Raw genomic sequence first — 20,951 nt, 5'->3', positions numbered from 1 at the left:
TCAAAAAATGTGATTTTTGGTCAAAAAACTTAAACTCAGAAACTACTGGGCAGATTGGTGCGAAATTTGGTGGGAACATTCTTAAGGGGGTGTAAAGTAAGATTTGTTCATGACGGGATGATTCCATCAGTGATATGCAAATTAGGGCTAAAAATGTGTCTTTTTGGTTAAAAATCTATAATTCTAAAACTACTGAGCAGATTGGGCTGAAATTTAATGGGAATGTATCTAGGGATGTATGGACGAAGAAATATTAAGCATACCATGATTCCATGAGTGATATGCAAATTAGGTGTAAAAATGTTCATTTTTGGTCAAAAACTTATATCTCAAAAAGTACTTGGTCAATTAGTCTGAAACTTGGCGAGATGTTTCTGAAACTGTTATTCTGCAGATTTTCTTAAAAACATTTTGACAAAATTGGCCCTAGCGACCATGACCACGCCCTTTAGCAACAACCAAATGGCAGTATATTTTGGTCAAATAACATCATCTGGTAAGCAAGTGAGTAAACATTCAAAAAATGTACGCAAATACCCTAGCAACCATGACCACGCCCATAGCAACAGCCAAACGGTGGTGTATTTCACAAAGATAACAACAGGGTTTAATAGATAATTGAATAAACATCCAAAAAATGTATGTAAATTTGCATAGCAACAAGACCACGCCCATAACAACAGCCAAATAATCACGTATATTGCAAAGATAACAACAGGAATAGAAAGACAGATGAATAAACATTCAAAAAATGTGTGCAAATACCCTAGTAACCATGACCACGCCCATAGCAACAGCCAAACGGTGGTGTATTTCACAAAGATAACAACAGGGTTTAATAGTCAATTGAATAAACATTCAAAAAATGTATGTAAATTTTCCTAGCAACAAGACCACGCCCATAGCAACAGCCAAATGATCACGTATATTGCAAAGACAATATCAGGAATTCATACACAAGTGAACAAAAACATACACAATGTATGCAAATATATCTAACAACATGACCACGCCCATAGCAACAGCCAAATGATAGCATTTATCGTAAAGATAGCAACATGGTTGGATAGGCAACTGGATAGTTATTCAGCAAATAAACACCTATTGTTAGCATAGACTAGCATATGGATAAACATTTTTAAAAACTACAGTTGTGCTACAACGCCATTGGTGGTATTTTTTTTATCAGCAAATGTTTACCTGCAGTGTATTGATCTAATTGAGTTGTTATCATGTCAAGCTTAAATTGATTTACAGTTTGCATTGTGTACACGTTAAAGTGGCCATATGGATGAGGATTTGGTATTTGTTTTGATAACTTGATAAAATAATTTTATCACGGCTTCTACTTGAAACATTTATGTGAAAAAAACATATGCCAAATCCTTGTTTATAACTCAATAAATTGCAAAATCATAACAAAATTTCTAAATTGTTTTTATATTGTACGTACAAAAACAAACTATTTACAATTTCTTTTTTTTTAGCTTTTTGCAATGTTTTGAGTTACAAACACAAGACTTTGTCAATGTTGTGTCACATTGATTTTTCGAGTAGGACACCATGATAAAATTGTTTTATTAATTAAAAATCCAAAATAAATACCAAATCCTCGTCCATATGGCCACTTTAACAGTGATATGCTTGAGAAGAATACAGGGAATGTTACTAGTGCACTATGTTCTATACAGTATATGATTATTTTGTAAGTATAGCCAAATGCTGATAGTATAACCACAAGTTGAAATGACAATGCATTCTGAGACATGGTGAATTTTGTTGTTGCGAGTCAAAATACCATTTCTTGTGAGTCACTACATAGTAAGAGATAGGGGAACACTAAATTTTGGTGCGTCATTAGAAATTGTGTGCGTCAGTGGTGCATCAAATTGGCTTAGAGGGCACACTGCTCACAGGTAATATAACGGTAAGTCATACTTTCAAATTTGAACTATACTATGTCACATGGATATGATACACTTATACACAGAGGTAATCAGTAAATAGTTGACAGTTCAATGAGAAAGGTTGTAACTATGTGTCCTATTCAAATAAATCATTAGCATATACCACAGCCTGTTTTACGACACCGTCCAAGACGCATCGCCAAGAGGCAATGATTTTGCAATGTCACAGAAGAAATAAGACTGTAAGATAGATCATATTGTTACGCCCTCTCAAGGGGTTGACCAATGTATGAGGGCGCCCTAGACTCTCTTACAGCCCTCGGAGCTTCGCTTTACTAAAATTAAAGCTAAACGAATTATTTTGTATGTACCGATGCCAGCTAATTAACCGTACTCGAATATCCTTGTACTATGCGCCCTCATCGACCATGATAGAGATAACCATTCGTTGACGTGTGACTGTGACGCTCCGTGTTATCGCGAAGCCCCGGACTTCGCAATAACACAGAGCGTCGCAGTCACACGTCAACGAACATATATCTCTATGTGGTCGATGAGGGCGCACAGTACAAGGTTGTTCGAGTACGATGGAGTACGTTATGTAGATGGTATCGGTACATACAAAATAATTCATTTAGCGTTAATTTTAGTAAAGTGAAGTTCCGAGGACTGTGAGAGAGTCTAGAGGGCGCCCTCTCATGGCATACCTTACAGACTTGGAAGAAATAACAGCTCTGATTTGTGAGAATGAAAGAAATGACTGCCAAGGTACCGGTAACAATAATGTTATTTTATTTTTCATATAGAAACCTCATTAGTCAGTGAAATGGAAGACAAAATCCAAATTTAACACATCGTCATATATCTTGTAATATTGTCTGTTGTGTTTACTTTTTTTAGTAAATCTGTACAAATTCAAATTACTGATGGTTAACGCTTGATAGTTTTTGTACATGACCTTTGACATAATGCAAAGTTGAAAGGTCATAGACGCCATTTGGCTACGATTGTCAATACACTAGGAGTTTGTGCAGGAACTTCGGCTTATATTTCATATATTTTAATACTCAAAAATTTTAGCTGAAGACAATACTTTTACAGTTTGGCTACATTTTTATATAGCAGATGAAAACATTTGATTACAGTACATTGTGTATACTTATAGTGGCATATGGATGACCATTGGATATTCAGTTTTGATTATCAAATTATAAGACAATTTTATCATGGCATCCTACTTGAAAAATCAATGTGAAACAACATAGACCAAGTCCTTGTTTGTAACTCAATATAATGTAAATAGCTATAAAAAATGTGTAAAAAAAGTTTGTACGTACAATAACAAATACTTTTACACACTTATCAGTCTTTTTAATTATTGAGTTACAAACAAGGCTTTGGCATATGTTGTTTCACATTGATTTTTTTCAAGTAGAAAGCCATGATAACGTTGTTTCAAAAATTAAAAATCCAAAATAAATATCCAATCCTCATCCATATGGCCACTTTAAAAGTCACAATATGTAAGTTAATGTATTGATTCACACCTGATAACATAAATCTGTCTTTATTTTACCTTTACTTATTTACAAAAATGCACCATTAAAAGTGTGTGTGATCGAATCTGGAAACACTGACTACAACATTGTTGAGAGGACAATATTTGTAGAGAAAGTAGAAAGACGTGTGTTTCAAAGTGTGCTACGATGAAAATTGAAAAATTCATTTTTGTTCACTAAAGATTATGTGCCTAAGGGATGATTGCACAATGTTGCACAAGCTCAATAAATGAACTTTATTCGTTTAGGACAAAACCCCTTTCTTCCCTCCCCTAACAGAACATTCACAAGTGCGACACTGTCATGTTTATATATGATGTAAACCACAATGACAACTGTAGCGGTCACACTACTACGATCGATGCAATGTAAAACATGATGGCAAACACTTTAAAATACTACTGGAAATGTTCAAACCCAACAATGTATCTCACATTAGAAGTCAATTGTAAATATCAACATGTCGGTAGTAAATACAGAACCTGTTTTCAAAATTTGGTTCAAAGTGCAAAAATGAAGTTCAACAATCGTATTGGTGCCAGAATCCTCTAAACGAAAAAAGTTTGTTTATTGAGCTTGTGTGACATTGTGCGATCGTTCCTAAGTATCAAGGTACAGTAGCATTGAGTTGCATTTCCTACTAATACCAGTGGTATTAGCTATTGTTATGGTGATAACTTGACGATGTGTATTATACCACTGTATTTACATCTTTTTCACATATACAACTACTGACATGAGACCGCGGACGAACTGAACCTCTTATAAACAAGAAAAGTAAACAAATGAATTGGATTAATAACCTTGGTTGAGAATGTTGGAATAACAGAGACTTGTATTACACACCATGGTTTGAAAAGAACAGTTTAATGGCCTCTTTATGTGTACATGAAATGCCATGAGAACTGTACATTTGTTTGTGAACTCAGCTAATAGGTAAAGTGGCCATAAAACTGTTCTTATCAAATGATGGAATGTAATACAAGTCTCTGTACTTCAAGCATGCTGTGCCAAGTGTTATCATTTGTTTACTTTCCCTGTTTGTAACAGGTTCTGTTTGTCTGTGGTCTGATGTCAGTAGTTGTACATCTGCATTCATATTCAAACCAGGTCACAGTGGTTGCAGTGACAAATATTTCAATCTAGCAATGATGTTGTACAAACACAAACGACGCACTGTACAATATTTTACTCACAACTCTCTCTGATTTATACAAATCTCACCTGTGTACAGGATTTTGTAAAAACATTTTTGCCATTATCAAAACGTAGATTGACACTGATGAGTTTCTGAATACATATTTTCATTGGTTCTGGTATCAATGATTTATTGTAGAAGTAGCAATTTTAGAAATTTGTCAACAGATTTTCTTGAAAGATATGCAAAATATTTTCTATGAAACTAAGGAAAATATATGCACCTGTTATGACTTTGCCAAAGATATAGATTTATTTGAATAGGTATGACAAAAGAACTTTACATATTAAAACTCATCATACACACTGTCTACCCAAGTTAGTGATACTTTGACATTGAAAAGTGTTTTATTCACAGTACATGTTTCATTTAGTTGTTAGCACATTTTATGCATAATTTAGAACTTTATTTTTGATTCCTAGACGCACTTTTGTTGCATATTGATTAAATGTAATTACGATGCTTAAAATGTTGACAAATATGGGTTATTGATGATGTATAATAAAATAAGGAACTTCCAAGCATACCAATCAGAGAGAGTTGTGGGTAAGATAGTGTACAGTGCGACGTGAAATGTTAGTAAATGATAAAAAAAATGCTTTGAAGAGTATAAAGTTGACAAAATCACTGATAATTTACAATAATAGTAAGTTTATAAAAAAAATAACATTCCAAAATGTGACACAAGTCTCGCTATGAAACCAGAGTAATTTTTCCCTCTCACTAAAAAAGAGAATGTTACATTATTTACAGATGCCATGATGGAATCACTAAAGGTGATATCTAATCAATATTTACGATCAATATTTTTGCTAAAGTGGTCATATGGATGAGGATTGGGTATTTATTTTGGATTTTTAATTTATAAAACAATTTTATCATGGCTTCCTACTTGAAAATCAATGTGAATCAACACTGACAAAGTCTGTATTTGTAACTTAATACAGAGCAAAAAGGTTTATTTTTTAAATGTGTAAAAATATTCATTATTGTACGTACACATTAATTAATGAGTTGCAAACAAGGACTTTGTTAATGTTGTTTCACAGTGATTTTCCAAGTAGGAAGCCATAAAAATCCGAAATAAATACCCCCAATCTTCATCCATATGGTGACTTTTAAGGGTGGTAAGCAGGTAAAATCTATCGGAGGTTCCCCTCATTTTACCAGAGATCGCAAACAAAATTAAGGTAGATTGTATGGAAAACTTTACAACTTTTACAATTTCCACATTTCTGTTATTGGGGTTCCCTAACCTTAGCAAAAAACACTGACTATAAAGTATAAACTTAAAGTTAGATATTTTTAAGAAATTTTTGCGATTGAAAGGTGTTCACCAGTTCCTATAGTCTAATTTTTGCACGTTACTAAGCCCAGTACAATGGTCAAGAAATTTCACCTTCATATTTTGTCTTTGGTGAAAATTTCCATGTTTACAACATAGTGGATAGGTAATACGTTTTTGTAATCTTATATGAGTTTAGTAACTCTCTGTGTTTGTAGAGACAGGAAGCTATTTTCTATGCAGACTGCACTGAGAACAAGTCAACCCAAGACTATGGATGATTACTAATACATCCGTGTCAAGACAAAAAATTACATCATACTTGAAAGTTTTAAGTAGAGAGAAAAAAGAAAGAAAAAGCTTTCACCAGAATACATACTCCTTGTCTATGAGATAGAGAAATAAATATCTATTTTAGCCACATACAAAGCAAGGGTTAGTTCAAAATACAAAAACAGTACATCTGCTTTATTCATCATTTTCATGTACTATTTTAAGATGTCCACTTCACTTGTTTGGGTAGATACAACTAACATTTGTTCTCAGTACAGCCTGTTTGTAAATAGCTTCCTGTCCAAACATAAACAAGACTTTGTTCTCAATTATACTCCCACTGTGTACAGACAGTAAAATTGCTGTTATAACCATCTACTGCTACTAGAACAGCAACTGAGGCAATAAAGTGTTGCCATTTCATTTTATTACCCTGAGGGCTGTTATGTAGCAATTATTTCCTGAAACTGAAAGCCAACAGAAATAGCTGCTACATTAATTCTTGTTTAGAATTCATAGATAGAAATCTACAAATGTATTTCAAAATTTGTTTTACTATGTAACTAAAATGCAGAGACAATAGATATATGTAAGTATTGATGGGTGCTTACTTTGATTCTTTTTGTTAAACTGTATGTTATTCTTGTAATTTCAGTTGTAATGGATGGTAGAGCATACACATATGAAACACTTGACTTGGCAGGTTGTAATGCCATGTTAAATAGTAACGATGTGAGTGAATATCTCAAGATATCCCCCAATGGTTTAGAGGTAAGTAAGAATAACAATTCTCATCAGACAGAGTGTATTTTCCTAGTGACGCAATGAAAACTTGTCTCACGGTGGCACATGTTGTACCTTTGCAGCAATGAATAGGTCTGTGGTTTTATGATGATGAATATACTGTAATGTCACAATAACTGTAACTTTCTCTTATTCTTCATCACATGAAAAATACACCCAACTTTTTGGAAACAATTCAAGCTGTCTTACTACTTGCTGTATATACATTACCGTACCGGATGTTATCAGCTGTACATTCTGTGTTGATGTGTTCGCTGTACATTGTGTGTTGATTTCTTTGGTACATCTTACATATTACAGGCACGATGCGATGCTTCGTCATTTGAGAGTGTCCGCTGTACATTCTGTGTTGATTCTGGAGTCTGGTATTATGAAGTAACCATTATTACACCCGGTGTTATGCAAATTGGATGGGCAACAAAAGACAGCAAATTTCTTAATCATGTGAGTGTGTAACAGTTGTTTCCATAGTAACATAGGATTATTCTTTTGATCAGTTTTTTTTCTATAGCTCTGCCAGACAAGTTTTTCATACCTAAATACCTAAACTTAAACTTAACCTGAACTAAACTTAACTAAACTAAATGGTAAATTAGTGGACAGTGATATCTCTCTGCACTTAATGTCATAGATATATTCAATAATTCCTTGATAATTTCATATCGTTTACCGCCCTCTACAGGAAGGATATGGTATAGGTGATGATGAGTTTTCTCTCTCCTATGATGGATGTAGACAACTGTTCTGGTACAATGCTAAAAGTAGAGCACATTCACATCCAACGTGGCAGCCAGGTATGACAATGTCTGTCTGTCTGTCTGTCTGTCTGTCTGTCCGTCTGTCCATCTGTTCATGTCTACATTTGTACGGCTGTTGGCATAGTATGTATGTGTGTGTGTATGCATATGTGTGTGTGTGTGTGCCTTTATGTCTGTTTGCTTGCGCATGTATGTATGTATGTATGTATGTATGTATGTATGTGAGTGTGTGCATGCGTGCGTGCGTGTGCATGCATGTGCATGCATGTGTGTACGTGTGTGTGCATGTGCATGTATATGTATATTTGTTTGCAAATGAAGAAAGTTACAACTGTAGATTTATTTTTGTTGTAGGAGATGTGGTTGGATTTCTTCTTGATTTAGAGAAACAAGAAATGATATTTTCATTAAATGGCAACACTTTGCCACCTGAGAATCAAGTCTTTGAATCAGCTGGGTAAGAGAAATTTCATTTGTATTGCAAGTGGTAGGACTGTAAGAACAGAATAGAATTACAACATTTGACACAGTGCACAATCAGAGGCCAGTGAATGATCTCCATTGAAATTCTGTCATTATCATGACATTTGAATACATTGCATACATGAATACTAAGTGGCCAGACATTTTACACTAGATTTTGTTTTACATATACATATACATCTTTCAAGGAATATACACTCATCTCAGATTCCAGCTGATGTTTCCAATTTTGCATGTTTGCATGAAGTTAGAGTCTGTAATGGAAAAAGTCTTTCACAAATCTCTACTTGAAGACAAAGTGATGAACGCAGAGACCCTATTGAATAACTTAAAGTTGAAAATTGCTTAAACCAATCATACACAGCAAGAATAACAAAGTATTTCCAAAAACTATCGATCGAATAGAACCTTTAGCCTGTCTTGTTTAGTACTTGTTTACTTATTCAAATATAGCATTGTGTTCAAACCAGAGAGTTGTGTATTTTAGATACTAGATACTAAGCTAACAAGACATTTCTGTTTTGATTGCAGTATTGGCTTCTTTGCAGCAGCTAGTTTTATGTCCTTTCAACAGTGTGAATTTAATTTTGGTATGATGCCGTATAAATTCCCACCATCACAGAAATTTAACAGTTTTAATGATCATGCATTACTAGGTGATGAAGACAGGGTTATTCTACCAAGGTAAGTACTTCCTGGGTCAACTTTGAATCCATTTAGCAAAGTAAGTACTTCCTGGGTCAACTTTGAATCTATTTAACAAAGTAAGTACTTCCTGGGTCAACTTTGAATCTATTTAACAAAGTAAATACTTCCTGCACCAAATTTGAACCCATTTCGATACATTTTGCTGAGTGTTATGTTGTTATTGCTCAGTAATCGACTCAACTTAATTCCGATGTAATCCAACTCCCGGCAAAGTGGTTTGGGTGAGATGGACTTGAACTTGTCATTTGTATAGTATATGTCACTTGTCTGTTTGTCAGCAAGCTCAGCACACAGTCAGAGAGGAGAAATAGATATTCCAATGTTCCTGATCCTTACCAGTATATACACAAGAATTATAATTCCTGACAAAAGAAATTCTTATTTACTTCACAACACTTTCGAAAATTCCTACAATGTTATGACTGAAAAGCCAAGTAAACAACTCCTAGACTGTAGCTGTGATATGCTGTGATTTGATGTCTATATGTCACAACATGTTGATACGACAGTGATAAGCTATTGAATGTCTGTTCGTTTTGGTAGGACAGCTCTCTGAAAGCTAGTTTTATAAACCTGCAGTGTACAGTTTTAGGACTTCCACTGTTTACACTATCTTGATCACAGGATGATTAGAATTGCACAACAGAGGAACCACTATCAGCCACTTGTGTAATCTACCACATCAAACAATATTACTTTTAGTTTATATCTATCTTAGTAAACTGAAGCCTCGGCTACCAGAGTCGTATTTCAGAGTTGGGAGTTTTGTATGTTCTTTCAATTTGACCATTTGTTTATTTGGTACAATGTATAAGTACTGATTTTATGTTATATTTGTTTGCTCTATCATTACCACCTTACAGGCACAAGAAGCTAGCCTTGTTACGGCATATCAGTGTGAGTGAAGGTGCCTGCAATCTCTGTTTTGACAAAATGGCAAATACAATGTTAAAACCATGTGAGCACAAGTAAGTAGTATCAGTTTTATCGTATTTCCAAATTTTGCTACTTCAATTACTCTCAAAGATTTTACTTGTGTCCTACGTAGAAAAAAACATTGTCAATATTCTTTTGTAATAACAAGCATTGTGAGTCAACTTTGAAAATTACAAAAGTTGTCTACCCATACACTTTATTTATATCTGTATTATATGAAATACCAAGTGAATTGAACACTGGTGGGGAAGGAGACTTAATGTGAAATGGGCCATAGAAATAAACCTTTACTGTTAATCTGTTCAAGAAATGTCCAACCCATAGTTAAAATTAAGAGTTGGGGTCACCTTTAACAAGTACATGTAGATACAATAGAGGTCAAAATGATGTAAAAAATTGCCATTTTAAAATCCAATATGGCCACCAAATCCAATATGGCCAGTGGCACCAAATACTGCATTAACTATATGGGAAATTATTATTGTCAATCCCATTGAAAACAAGACAAGAGACAGACCTCAAAATTTCTTTTATTATTTCAAAAATACCACAAGCAAGTTTTCTGATGACAAATATTGGGGAAATGTTAAAAATCTTTATGTGAAATTCATCTCTGAGGCATATTGTACCTTAAGTTGCTTTAAATGAAATTCAAATGACCAGTATGAAAGGAATAGACACAACTGTGATTTTCAAGATAAACTCAATTGATTCGACCCCTGTTTTATAAACAATTACACTCTTTGGAAAGTCCAATTCAAACAATCAACGCCAAGTGATCTGATAACAGGAGGTTGTAAAATATAACACCGATATGTAGACTGAGTGAAGTTGACCTTACTAGAAACACTATTTTTAATAGACAATCTTACAATACAATGGATTGAACCTTAGACTGAGATTGAATACAAGACATCTATTTTACGACCTCCTGTTATCAGATACCACACTTAGTTGAATTGTACTTTCCAAAAGAGTGTAATTGTTTATATACAGGAGTTTATCTTGAAAATCACAGTTGTGTCTATTCCATTCATGCTGGTCATTTGAATATCATATATAGCCTTAATAATATATAGTTTTTATTGCATTTCCAGGCCTCCGGCCCATTTGCAAGGAGGTTACAAAAATTCAAAGTCAGATCATGACTTTCAGTTACAGAGTGCGTGAAATCAAGGGATCTACATTACAGTGAAATCAAAGCACAGTTACATACAAACATACAGAGGTACGGTAAAGTTATAAAAAATCAGAATCAACACTTAACTTGAAGACAAAATTTCTTTACGTCTCTGAAAAGCCTTATAGATATAACTTGATAGTTTTCTAAGGACAGCATCATCTTTTGAATTTACAATAAATTTACATAGGTTAGGAAACAGTATGAAATTCTCTGGAATAAATTTCAATCTCAAATCATTATAAAGGAAGCATTCAAACAAAAAATGGTACTCGTCTTCAATCATATTTCTTTTACAAATTTGACAAAATCTAGCCGTACTTTCTATACCCTCATGTCTACCTATTTCAATAGCTAAAGGCAAACATGCACACCGAAAACATGCCATAATCTGTCGTACTTTAAAATCACAGTTCAAAAACAAATATTTCTCGGGTTCAAGTAAACTCTTAAAATTTACATATGTACGCAATTTAGGTTTAGACTGTATATGAGTCCACCATAATTGTTTCGAAATGTCTTGTGCTCTTGCTACAAATTCGCTAATAAAGGTATCCTTATTTCCTACTTCTTGACAAAGCCATACGTGTCCAAACCCATAAGAATATAAAATATTTTTAACAGAGGATACCCAGTTGTGTCTACCCATTAAATCTAAATTATATAACATAAGATACGCTTGACGAGGCAATCGATGGGGAGGTAGCTCGATTAATTTAAGCCAAAAATTAACACAACGTTTAAGTGACCATACGAAAACTGGTACGCGTCCACACTCTCCTACAACTGCCTCGTTAGTCGCACTAGGTGGTAAGCCCAGAAAGACCCTACACCATCTACGCTGAAGACGTTCAATAATATCATAACACTGATAGCCCCATATTTCAGAGCCGTACAGGATAATGGGTTTGATCATTGTATCAAACAGCATGAAATGTATGTCAAAAGGGAAACCGCCAATTCTTTTACTTGCAATTAACAAAATATTCAGAGCTTTGTTTGCTTGCTCAGCTAAAGTAGCAACGGCCTTGCCCCAAGTATTTCTGGAGGAGAGAAGTAGACCTAAATATTTGTAATAGCTTACAACATCAATAATTTGCCCATTCAAAACCCATTTTTCCGATTTGGCTCTATGTCCCCCTTTCTGAAAATCATAATTTTCGTTTTGTCCATATTTACCTTCATTTCCCATTTTTCACAAAATTGACCTAAAATATTGATAAGTCTTTGCAAGTATACAACTGTATCCGCAAAAATAACAACATCATCTGCATATAACAATGAGAAAAGGTCATGCAAATCCTGTGTTAATTGAATGCCAATAGAATCAGAATTAATTAACATATTATTTAGTTCCTCTATAAAAAATGTAAATAAAATTGGGCTGAGCATACAGCCCTGTCTAACACCAACTGGACAATCAAAAGATCTCGACGCAATTTCACCTGCCTTAACACAAGACTTTACACTTGAGTACATTGAACGTAAAATGGAAAACATATTGCCATCAACACCAAGAACAGAAAGCTTATACAGTAATAAAGAATGGTTTTCCTTATCAAAGGCTTTAGAAAAGTCAACAAATAAACAATAGAATTTGCCTTTTCTGACACTTAAATATTTTTGAGTTACGGCATGCAAACCAAAAATGTTGTCTACAGTGCTATGATTCTTACGAAAACCAGCCTGACAATCGGAAATAATATTGTTACTGTCAGCCCAATTTGATAGCATAGAGTTTAAGATAGACGTGAAAATCTTCCCAAGAACATTCAATAGTGATATGCCCCTATAGTTGTTTACGTCATTCTTGTCTCCTTTCTTAAACAATGGAATGATGACCCCTCGTGACCATGTATCTGGGAAATTTCCCGATTCAAAAATTGAATTGAATAAGACAGAAAGAAAAGGCATAATAATATCTACAGAGTATTTGTAAAATTCACCAGGTAATCCATCAGGACCAGGAGCCTTTCCAGATTTCAAACTTTTCAAACTTGCCAATATTTCATTTTCTGTGATCGGAGCATTTAGATCATTGTCATCTTCAACTGGAGTAAATAACGAATCCAAATTCTTTAAGGTATCATCAACTGACTGTAGAAAATCTTTATCACCACGCTCTGAATCCCCACATTGCTGATAAAGATTACAAAAATACTCGTACCACTCATATAAGCTTATATCATTTGAAGCATAACTTTTACGTTTGATAAAAGAGTTCAGAATTTCCCAAATATTTGAAGAACCAACTTTCGTAGCTTGCCTGAGTTTCTCCCTCACAACATTCTGATAAATTTGTTTCTTTTCTCTGCACGTAAACTTCCATTTTCATCCTTCCCAATTCTGCCGTTCAAAACATGAATATTAAATTTCTTACATAAATCAATCAAAGCCTTACCAGCAGGTGTTATAGCCTTGTCTTTAGACAAAAATCGTCAGACACATACTGTACATTATCTAATGCAGGAATGTGATCAGTTGCATCGTCGATTATATAATCGTTCAATTGACCAATCCTTGCGTTAAAATCTCCTGCTAAGATTATACATTTGTCTAAATTTACACCCAGCACATCTGTTAGATGGTCACTCAACTTTTCAATCTCATCTGTAGAGTTTTGCGGCCGAAAATAGCAGCAACCCAATATGATGTCCTTGTCAATATTTAATAAACTTTTGTCGAAAGTGAGAAAAACGCAATTTTCTAACGACTTGTCATCAACCTTCAAAATCTTATCTACCAGAACCTGTCTAACATAAATAGTAACACCGCCACTAGGACGTCCCCTATCTGACTTTCTAATTGCTGGAAAAGAAAAGGCTCGATAGCCATGTAAAAAACTAATTTCGTTTTCCTTACAAAATGTTTCCAAGACACAAACTATATCATACTCTTTACAAAAATTTACGACATCTTCGTTATTTTCATGTCTTTTCAAACCACGAACATTCCAGGTTAGCAATGACACTGAATTCGCGCACCGCTTGTTCGGACCTTGGCCACACCCCTACGAAGAAACCAAACTCCCATCAACTCCTCGGTGCTTAAATAATCGTTCCACTATCTCATCGGAAAATTCGTTTACTCGAAATTCTCGTTTACAGTCCGACTCTACAACAACAAGTTTATCATACTGTAGATAGGCTTTAACGCTTGGGTTGCCTTCTATCAGGGTTTGTCTATATCTTAATAGCCTTGCACGTATATTGCGTACTCTCCTTGAAAAATCTTCCCCAATAGAGATACCGGTACCTTTTAATTTAAAGGCCTTGTGTAGAACTTGTTCTTTAATCTTGAAACTTCTGAAACCTGCAACAATAGGTTTAGAGCCTCTAACATGTGGTGCGTTGGTAATTCTGTGTACACGTTCAAATTCCACATCTCCGTCCACTTTCAGCTGGTCATGAATAATGTTTTTCACTTTTTCTTCCGAGTCCACCCACTTTTCATTTTCTCTGTCTTGTGGTACACCAAAAAACACCAGATTGTTACGTCTGCTTCTATTTCCTAATTCATCCTTATCTCTTTTGATGACATCAATAGACTTTTTCATATCGCGTAAAATCGAGGTCAACCAATTTTCAGACATTTCTCCCGAAACAGCCATATTGTCGTCTACTTTTTTTGCATGGTAATTTTCAGCTGTAAAATTCTGTAGTTCAGATTGAAAAGCTTCAAGGCCAGCTAGTTTCTGAGTGTTTTCCGAAGTTTGTTCTCTCAATTCGAACAGGTCGTCTTCCACATTGTCTATTCTCGTTTGAAGCAACGTAAAGTTGGTTTTGAGATCTTTAGTTTCTTCTAAAATGGTGTCCAATTTTACGTGAAGAGTGGCAATATCCTCTTTTGTAGCTGCCTCTGAGCTTCTCAGTTTGGGAGGACCAGGGTTTTGTTCGACATTGCCGATGATGATAAGTAAACCAGCTAGACATACCTTGATGGCCAAAGACATCTGACAGTTAATGAGCGGGATACAAAGGGAAGCCATCTTGGGTAGCCTTAATAATAAATTTATTGTAAGCTTACACTGCCAATATTGTAAGTCCTTCAATCCTTGAAACATTTCAAAACTAATTAGCTGATTTACCTCTCTACTAGTTATTGATGGTACTATGTACACTGGTTTCTTTTTATACCCCAATGTAATGAGAAACCCCTCTGATTTAGATGGGGGGGGGGCATTCCATCTCTGTCAGCAAAACTTGTGAAAACACCAACGTAATAAAATACTCAAAAGAGGAAAACAAAAAAATCACATAAATGAAATTGTACATGTTCAGACTCAGTTAATTTATACAAGCTTTTGTTTTTCCTCAGCATAAAGGTTTAATTCTTATTACTGAAATACCACCTAGGCAAGTCATTAAAAGTAACAATATTTGATTTCTAAGTTGACATTTTGACGTCCATTCTACACATGCATTACTATAGCTGTACTATAGCTGTACATGTCAACTTTGTTTTACTCCCTAGGAGCATGATATAAAATGATGTTACACAGGTACCAAGATTTGACTCAATATTATGATCTTTCTACAGGGGGCTGTGCATGGAATGTGCAATGCAAGTTGAGACATGTCCACTGTGCCGAACTTTCATAACAGTACGAGTACAGGAAGATGAGAAAGCGTCATAGCAGACAACATGTTTTTGTATGTACATGTACAAACTGTAATTTACATGGACACAGTATATCATAACAAGGGATATTGTTTTTTTTGTTCTTTTGAATGCATTTACCATCAAGATAATATTTGTTGTACAATATTGAACCATAGTTTTAATACAATATGTACATGATTACTCTTCAGTATTCACTTGTATCAGAGGTCATAAAATCATGGGTTTTTTTAACACAGTGTTTGCCCCCCCCCCCCCTTCCCGGGGGGTTATTTAGTTGAAATGCGCTATACTCTGGTGCCCATGTAGTATTTAGTCTAGAGGCTATCTGTGGCTTCAAATCTCTTTTCATGTCTAGCTCAATGAGGAGCTGAGGTGAAATTTCGTATTCAACTGAAGCCATCCACATATTCATTAACATCAAGTCTTTGTTAATGAATCACAGAATTCTGTCCAATGATAAGTTAGCGTTTATTGGGGGCAGATATGTAATGTCCAAATAGGGTACATCTGTCAGGTCAGAATGCTACTTATACATTGTTTACATCATTGTAACAGTTTGAGGTTTACTCATTTACATGAACAACTTTTGATTCATAGTTTCTCATTGAGCTAGATGGTGTGAAGAGATCTTAAGATTCAAAGTCATGGATAGAATCTAGACTACATAGCATACAGCTTTGAGACAAGGGTTTTAAGAGGGATAATGTGGGGTAATATTTTTGTCATCGAAGGTATGTAAAATAACTTAATTGTTAATCAGCAACAGGAGATAATAATGTTTGAGTGCCATCAACTTATGTTATGAAACGTGGGAAGGGATTGCTTCCGAAAAGTATGCTATAATACTAATCAGAAAAGGGGTGAGCTAATCCAGTGGTTGATGGTCCTGGACTACAGACCACTTCTTTTTAATAATGACAACCTTGACAACAATCAGAACCACTAGATTGGCTGTAGGATCACTGAATTTTTGTAGTTACCTGTCTGGGGAACACCAGATTACAAATGGATTTGTTACCCCTGAATCAGTTTGTGCAACCCCTTCCCGGGTGACAATATGCTTCCAAATAGCATCCTCTAGTGGCCAAACTATACAATCTTTTGTTTTTCAATAACCAAACCATAGTCAACACAGAGACTTATTCCAAGATAACTGGTTATGACTATGCCTAACCAAATGCCACAGCTTAGCTGGTTATTTTTACAAATTTAGAATTATGTGGTCAAGCAAAGAAACAGAATTTAATGTTGATATTACTGGCATTGCAGATGGCTAGAACTTATCAGACTTGTATATGTAGGGCATTTTGTGTAAGTGAAATTTTGTGTACACTGATGAAAAAAAAAAACGTCATTCAGAAAACTTTCGTGCAATGTTCTTATTTTCATGCAGGAAAATCTTTTCAGTGTTTCAGTGATTGTTAATACCCATAGATGAATAATTCTATGTTTATGTTTATACCATTTACATACAAATGTTTTGTTTTTTTTAGACCAGAAAGTTTGTTAGTCAGAGTTTAGAGAGAGTTTTGTCACTAATTCTCTAGTAAACAAGCATGTATAGGAAATTTAAATATGACATGAACTTTAGACTGTAAGATACGTCGTGATGTTTCACCCTCACTGGCCTCCTCTAACAGTAGGTGGAAGGGGTTGGTCGATGTGTGAGGGCGCCCTGTCACGGCGTACCTTACAAACTACATGAACTTCAGAAGATGTCAAAAGACCCCTTCCCCCACTTCACTCTGTTTCTCTATCAAACAGTTAAGATATATAGAATATTCAGAATTTGACACTAGGTCCTCCCCCTCTTCCCAACCGGGACTTTATGTTTTCATGCAGGTGTAGACAGCCATGTTCTAATGTGATATTTGCTAAGACTTGCCAAAAAGTCAATTGTAAATTGCCATATTGAATATATACATTCACTGTAGTACATTCACTTTGAGTATTACATTAGTAGTAATCCAGTACAAAAACAGTTTGGTTCTTTGACTAGTTTTGCACTTGAGTGGTCTTTTTCATGAAGAAATTCAAGTATTAGGGCAAACACTTTGTATTTTCGAACTTCATGTAGTAAAATTGTACTATTTCATTCCCCGAGAAGTCTCATTGTCAGTCAAATTGGATGTATTCTACTAGCTAGTGGTTCACAGATACTTCTATGGTGTTTGCATACTTGCTGTCTTGTACAAATGCTACTTTTATGAGTTTGTGCATATTAAATTAAAATTTTATTTTGTCTCTCTCAGACTTAGCCATATAGGTGAAATTAGTGTTGTCATGGTAACAGACCGATTCAGAGAAAAGTAAGCTAGCCAACAGATTCATCAGTTATCAAGAGATCAATTATTGCTTAGGTAAAACACCCCCCCCCCCCCTTTTTCTACATCTAACAAGGTTTTCAACCTCCTTGCTGAGTCACAACTGTTGGAAAACCAGTTTTGTGCATGAACTCCATCACCAGCAACAAAGTCAACCATTCCACCTCCTCGTTATAATAATAATCGTATAGGGATAATGTCATTTATTGGTCCAAATGAATTTAGGAATTTGTTGATATGGTAACCACTGAACAGGGTGCAGGTGTCTTATATCGTTAAACCAGGAAACTGGAATACCTTGGGAAAAGCTTTGTTATTTTGCAGGGTCAAACTATGTTGCAACTCTTAACATGCACCCTCTGCATAACCAGTGTTTCTTTAGTCTGTGAGTAATGCAGTGATAGAGCGCCCTCACACATCGACCAACCACCTTGGCCTGTGAGGGCAGTGACATGATGTATCTTACAGTCTAGTATATACTCCATCAAATTTCAAATTTTGAAATTATTCTTCCTTCAAATTATCATATTTATTCAGAAGAGTATAAAATTTACAAAAGTATAATAATAATAATAATTATATAATAATATGGTTGTGATCATAATGTCATATTCCTGGAATCCTGTATTTCTGCTGTTGAGTTATTACGTTTTCAAATTTTACAAATTCAAAGACATGGAAATCTCCAGAGAAAACCCATTTGGACGATGATATTAATAATTTGAAAAAAAATTATGATGATTAAGATAAAGTTACCAGCAACTGTCGAAAAGTGAGCAAGAAAACTAGTTGTTACGATGTAAAACAACATAATTGGTCACCTTGAGTCAGGGTAATTTGTAAATGACATTACTGTGGAGCTTTGGGTTACGTGAAAATGGAATGCATTTCATTGCATTTTGGGTACCCAGAGAAGCCATGAGCTAGCTACATGCGCTAAATCTGTGATTCTCAATAAATAAATTGTTTCATCTCAAGTTTTACAGGGGAGGTCAACAAAATAATGAAAGCTGTGGCCAAATTTCTTTCCATTAGTCTGTGTATGACTTACATATAACAAGCAGTCTGCCAAGTGTAAGAACACTTACATCTGCATTTTTAAGAAAGTATAGCTTTAGTTGTATTAACACCCCTATTTCCTGCAGTAGAATGGACTAATCCGTTACATTGGCTATGGAGGGTTGTTTCAATAGACATGTAGATAGGGGTGAACTGTTTAGGGAATGATCCATTTGGTGAAATGACTTTTCAAATTTACTCAACTTTGTTATGCTTATTCCTTTTGTCTAGTACAGCATTCTATGGTGGTTTACATTTTGTAATATATAGCTCAATAAATTAATTATGTATGAAATTATGGGATATATGTGTCAGGGTTCCATGTCAGCAAGAAAATACCTTGAAAATCCTGGAATTTTAATCCACTCTGGAAATTCCTTTGAAAGTCCTGGAATTGTAGACCACTCCTGGAAATGTCTTTGAAAATCCTGGAATTTCAACCACTCCTTGAATGTTGAATGTCCCAGAATTGCAGACTAATCCTGGAAAGTCCTGGAATTTCAAACATCTTGTAGAAATTTCTTCGAAAGACCTGGAATTGTAGACCATTCCGGGAAAGGCCTTTGAAAGTCTTGAAATTTCAAACTACTCCTGGAAAGACCTTCAAAGTCCTCAGAACCTCACCAGGAAAGTCCTTGACTGTTGTGGAATTTCAAATAACTTTTCAAAGACCTGTTATTTATTCTATGTCAAATCTGTTCACAGCCCAGTAATTTAATAGTCTATTGGTACAAATCCAAATATCACTCTATGTATCTCATTGACACTAAAACTCCTGAAAAATGTTATTTGTGTAAAAATAACCCCAAATGTCATTAAAAACACTTAAAATTGAAGTTTTTGTGAAAGAATGGACCGATAAAGGTCATATTTACCATTACATGTGCATGGCTGTGTTCATTTATTATGTTTTAATACTGTGTGATATGCTATTTCTCAATATCTTGAACTTGTTGGGATAGATCTTTAGTATATCACCAGTTGCCATGGTATCTGGTTGCTAGGATGTGCTGTAACACTTACAACATTAACACATCTCTTCATATTCATGGTTTTATAAGTGCAACTGGACTTCTTGAACATGTCTGTCTGTGTGTGTGTGTGTGTGTGTGTGTCTGTCTGTCTGTCTGTCTGTCTGTCTGTCTGTCTGTATCTATCTGTGTCTGTGTGTCTGTGTCAGTCTGCGTGTGCACGCTTTACTTGGATGTCCAGCAGATTCCATTCCTGTGATGTAATCTTGTTGGTATGACATACAAACTTTTACTATGGAACAAACTCAAATCTTTCATAACCTGTTATTCTATTGTGACCAGGAGTAAGTATAGTCTGTAGTATACGCCATGATGGGGCGCCCTCACACAGCAGGCTGGTGAGGGCAGAGTGACACAACAGTATCTTACGTTCTCGATTGGGTACTTAGCGAACACATGAAATAAAACACATCACAACAATATTTACAATTAATGTAGCTCAAAAGTTGACAGATGTCTTTATTACTGATTAAATGTGGATGCCGAAAAATACATGAAATGAAAAATTCTTTACTGATTCAGAAGTACAAATATATTCTTTAAATCACAGTCGCTTGTAAACTGTTATTCCTTTCCTAAATGGTTTTATTCTTGTCTACGACGGTCCTAATACAGAACAATGACGTTATTATAGGTATTGGCGATATTCTTATAAAATCGGTAGCGATGTCATACCCCCCCCCCTACTGTTGTATGTATGAACCAAAACTTATATAGCATCACAGAAACTAGGTATGATAAAACAGGTATTATGAATAACATGGGGTCAGAGGTTACCAGCACTTAACCCACCGTTGGGATAGATCTTTACCATCTATCCAGA

General features: G+C 34.9%; 1 protein-coding gene across 1 annotated transcript; it reads left to right on the top strand.

Annotated features, from left to right (window-relative positions):
• The first annotated feature begins 2,605 nt into the window (after positions 1 to 2,605).
• Positions 2,606 to 19,819, top strand: LOC144438093 (RING finger and SPRY domain-containing protein 1-like). Its single transcript, XM_078127122.1, has 8 exons — positions 2,606 to 2,675; positions 6,878 to 6,993; positions 7,327 to 7,470; positions 7,709 to 7,820; positions 8,139 to 8,241; positions 8,799 to 8,951; positions 9,839 to 9,943; positions 15,631 to 19,819. Exons 1-8 carry the CDS (start codon positions 2,606 to 2,608, stop codon positions 15,725 to 15,727), a joined length of 900 nt encoding a protein of 299 aa, XP_077983248.1. The 3' UTR covers positions 15,728 to 19,819.
• The last annotated feature ends 1,132 nt before the right edge of the window (positions 19,820 to 20,951 follow it).

Source organism: Glandiceps talaboti, chromosome 7 (genome assembly GCF_964340395.1).
Source record: "Glandiceps talaboti chromosome 7, keGlaTala1.1, whole genome shotgun sequence".
NCBI lineage: Eukaryota > Metazoa > Hemichordata > Enteropneusta > Spengelidae > Glandiceps > Glandiceps talaboti.
This window is presented reverse-complemented; position numbering and strand designations above follow the sequence as displayed.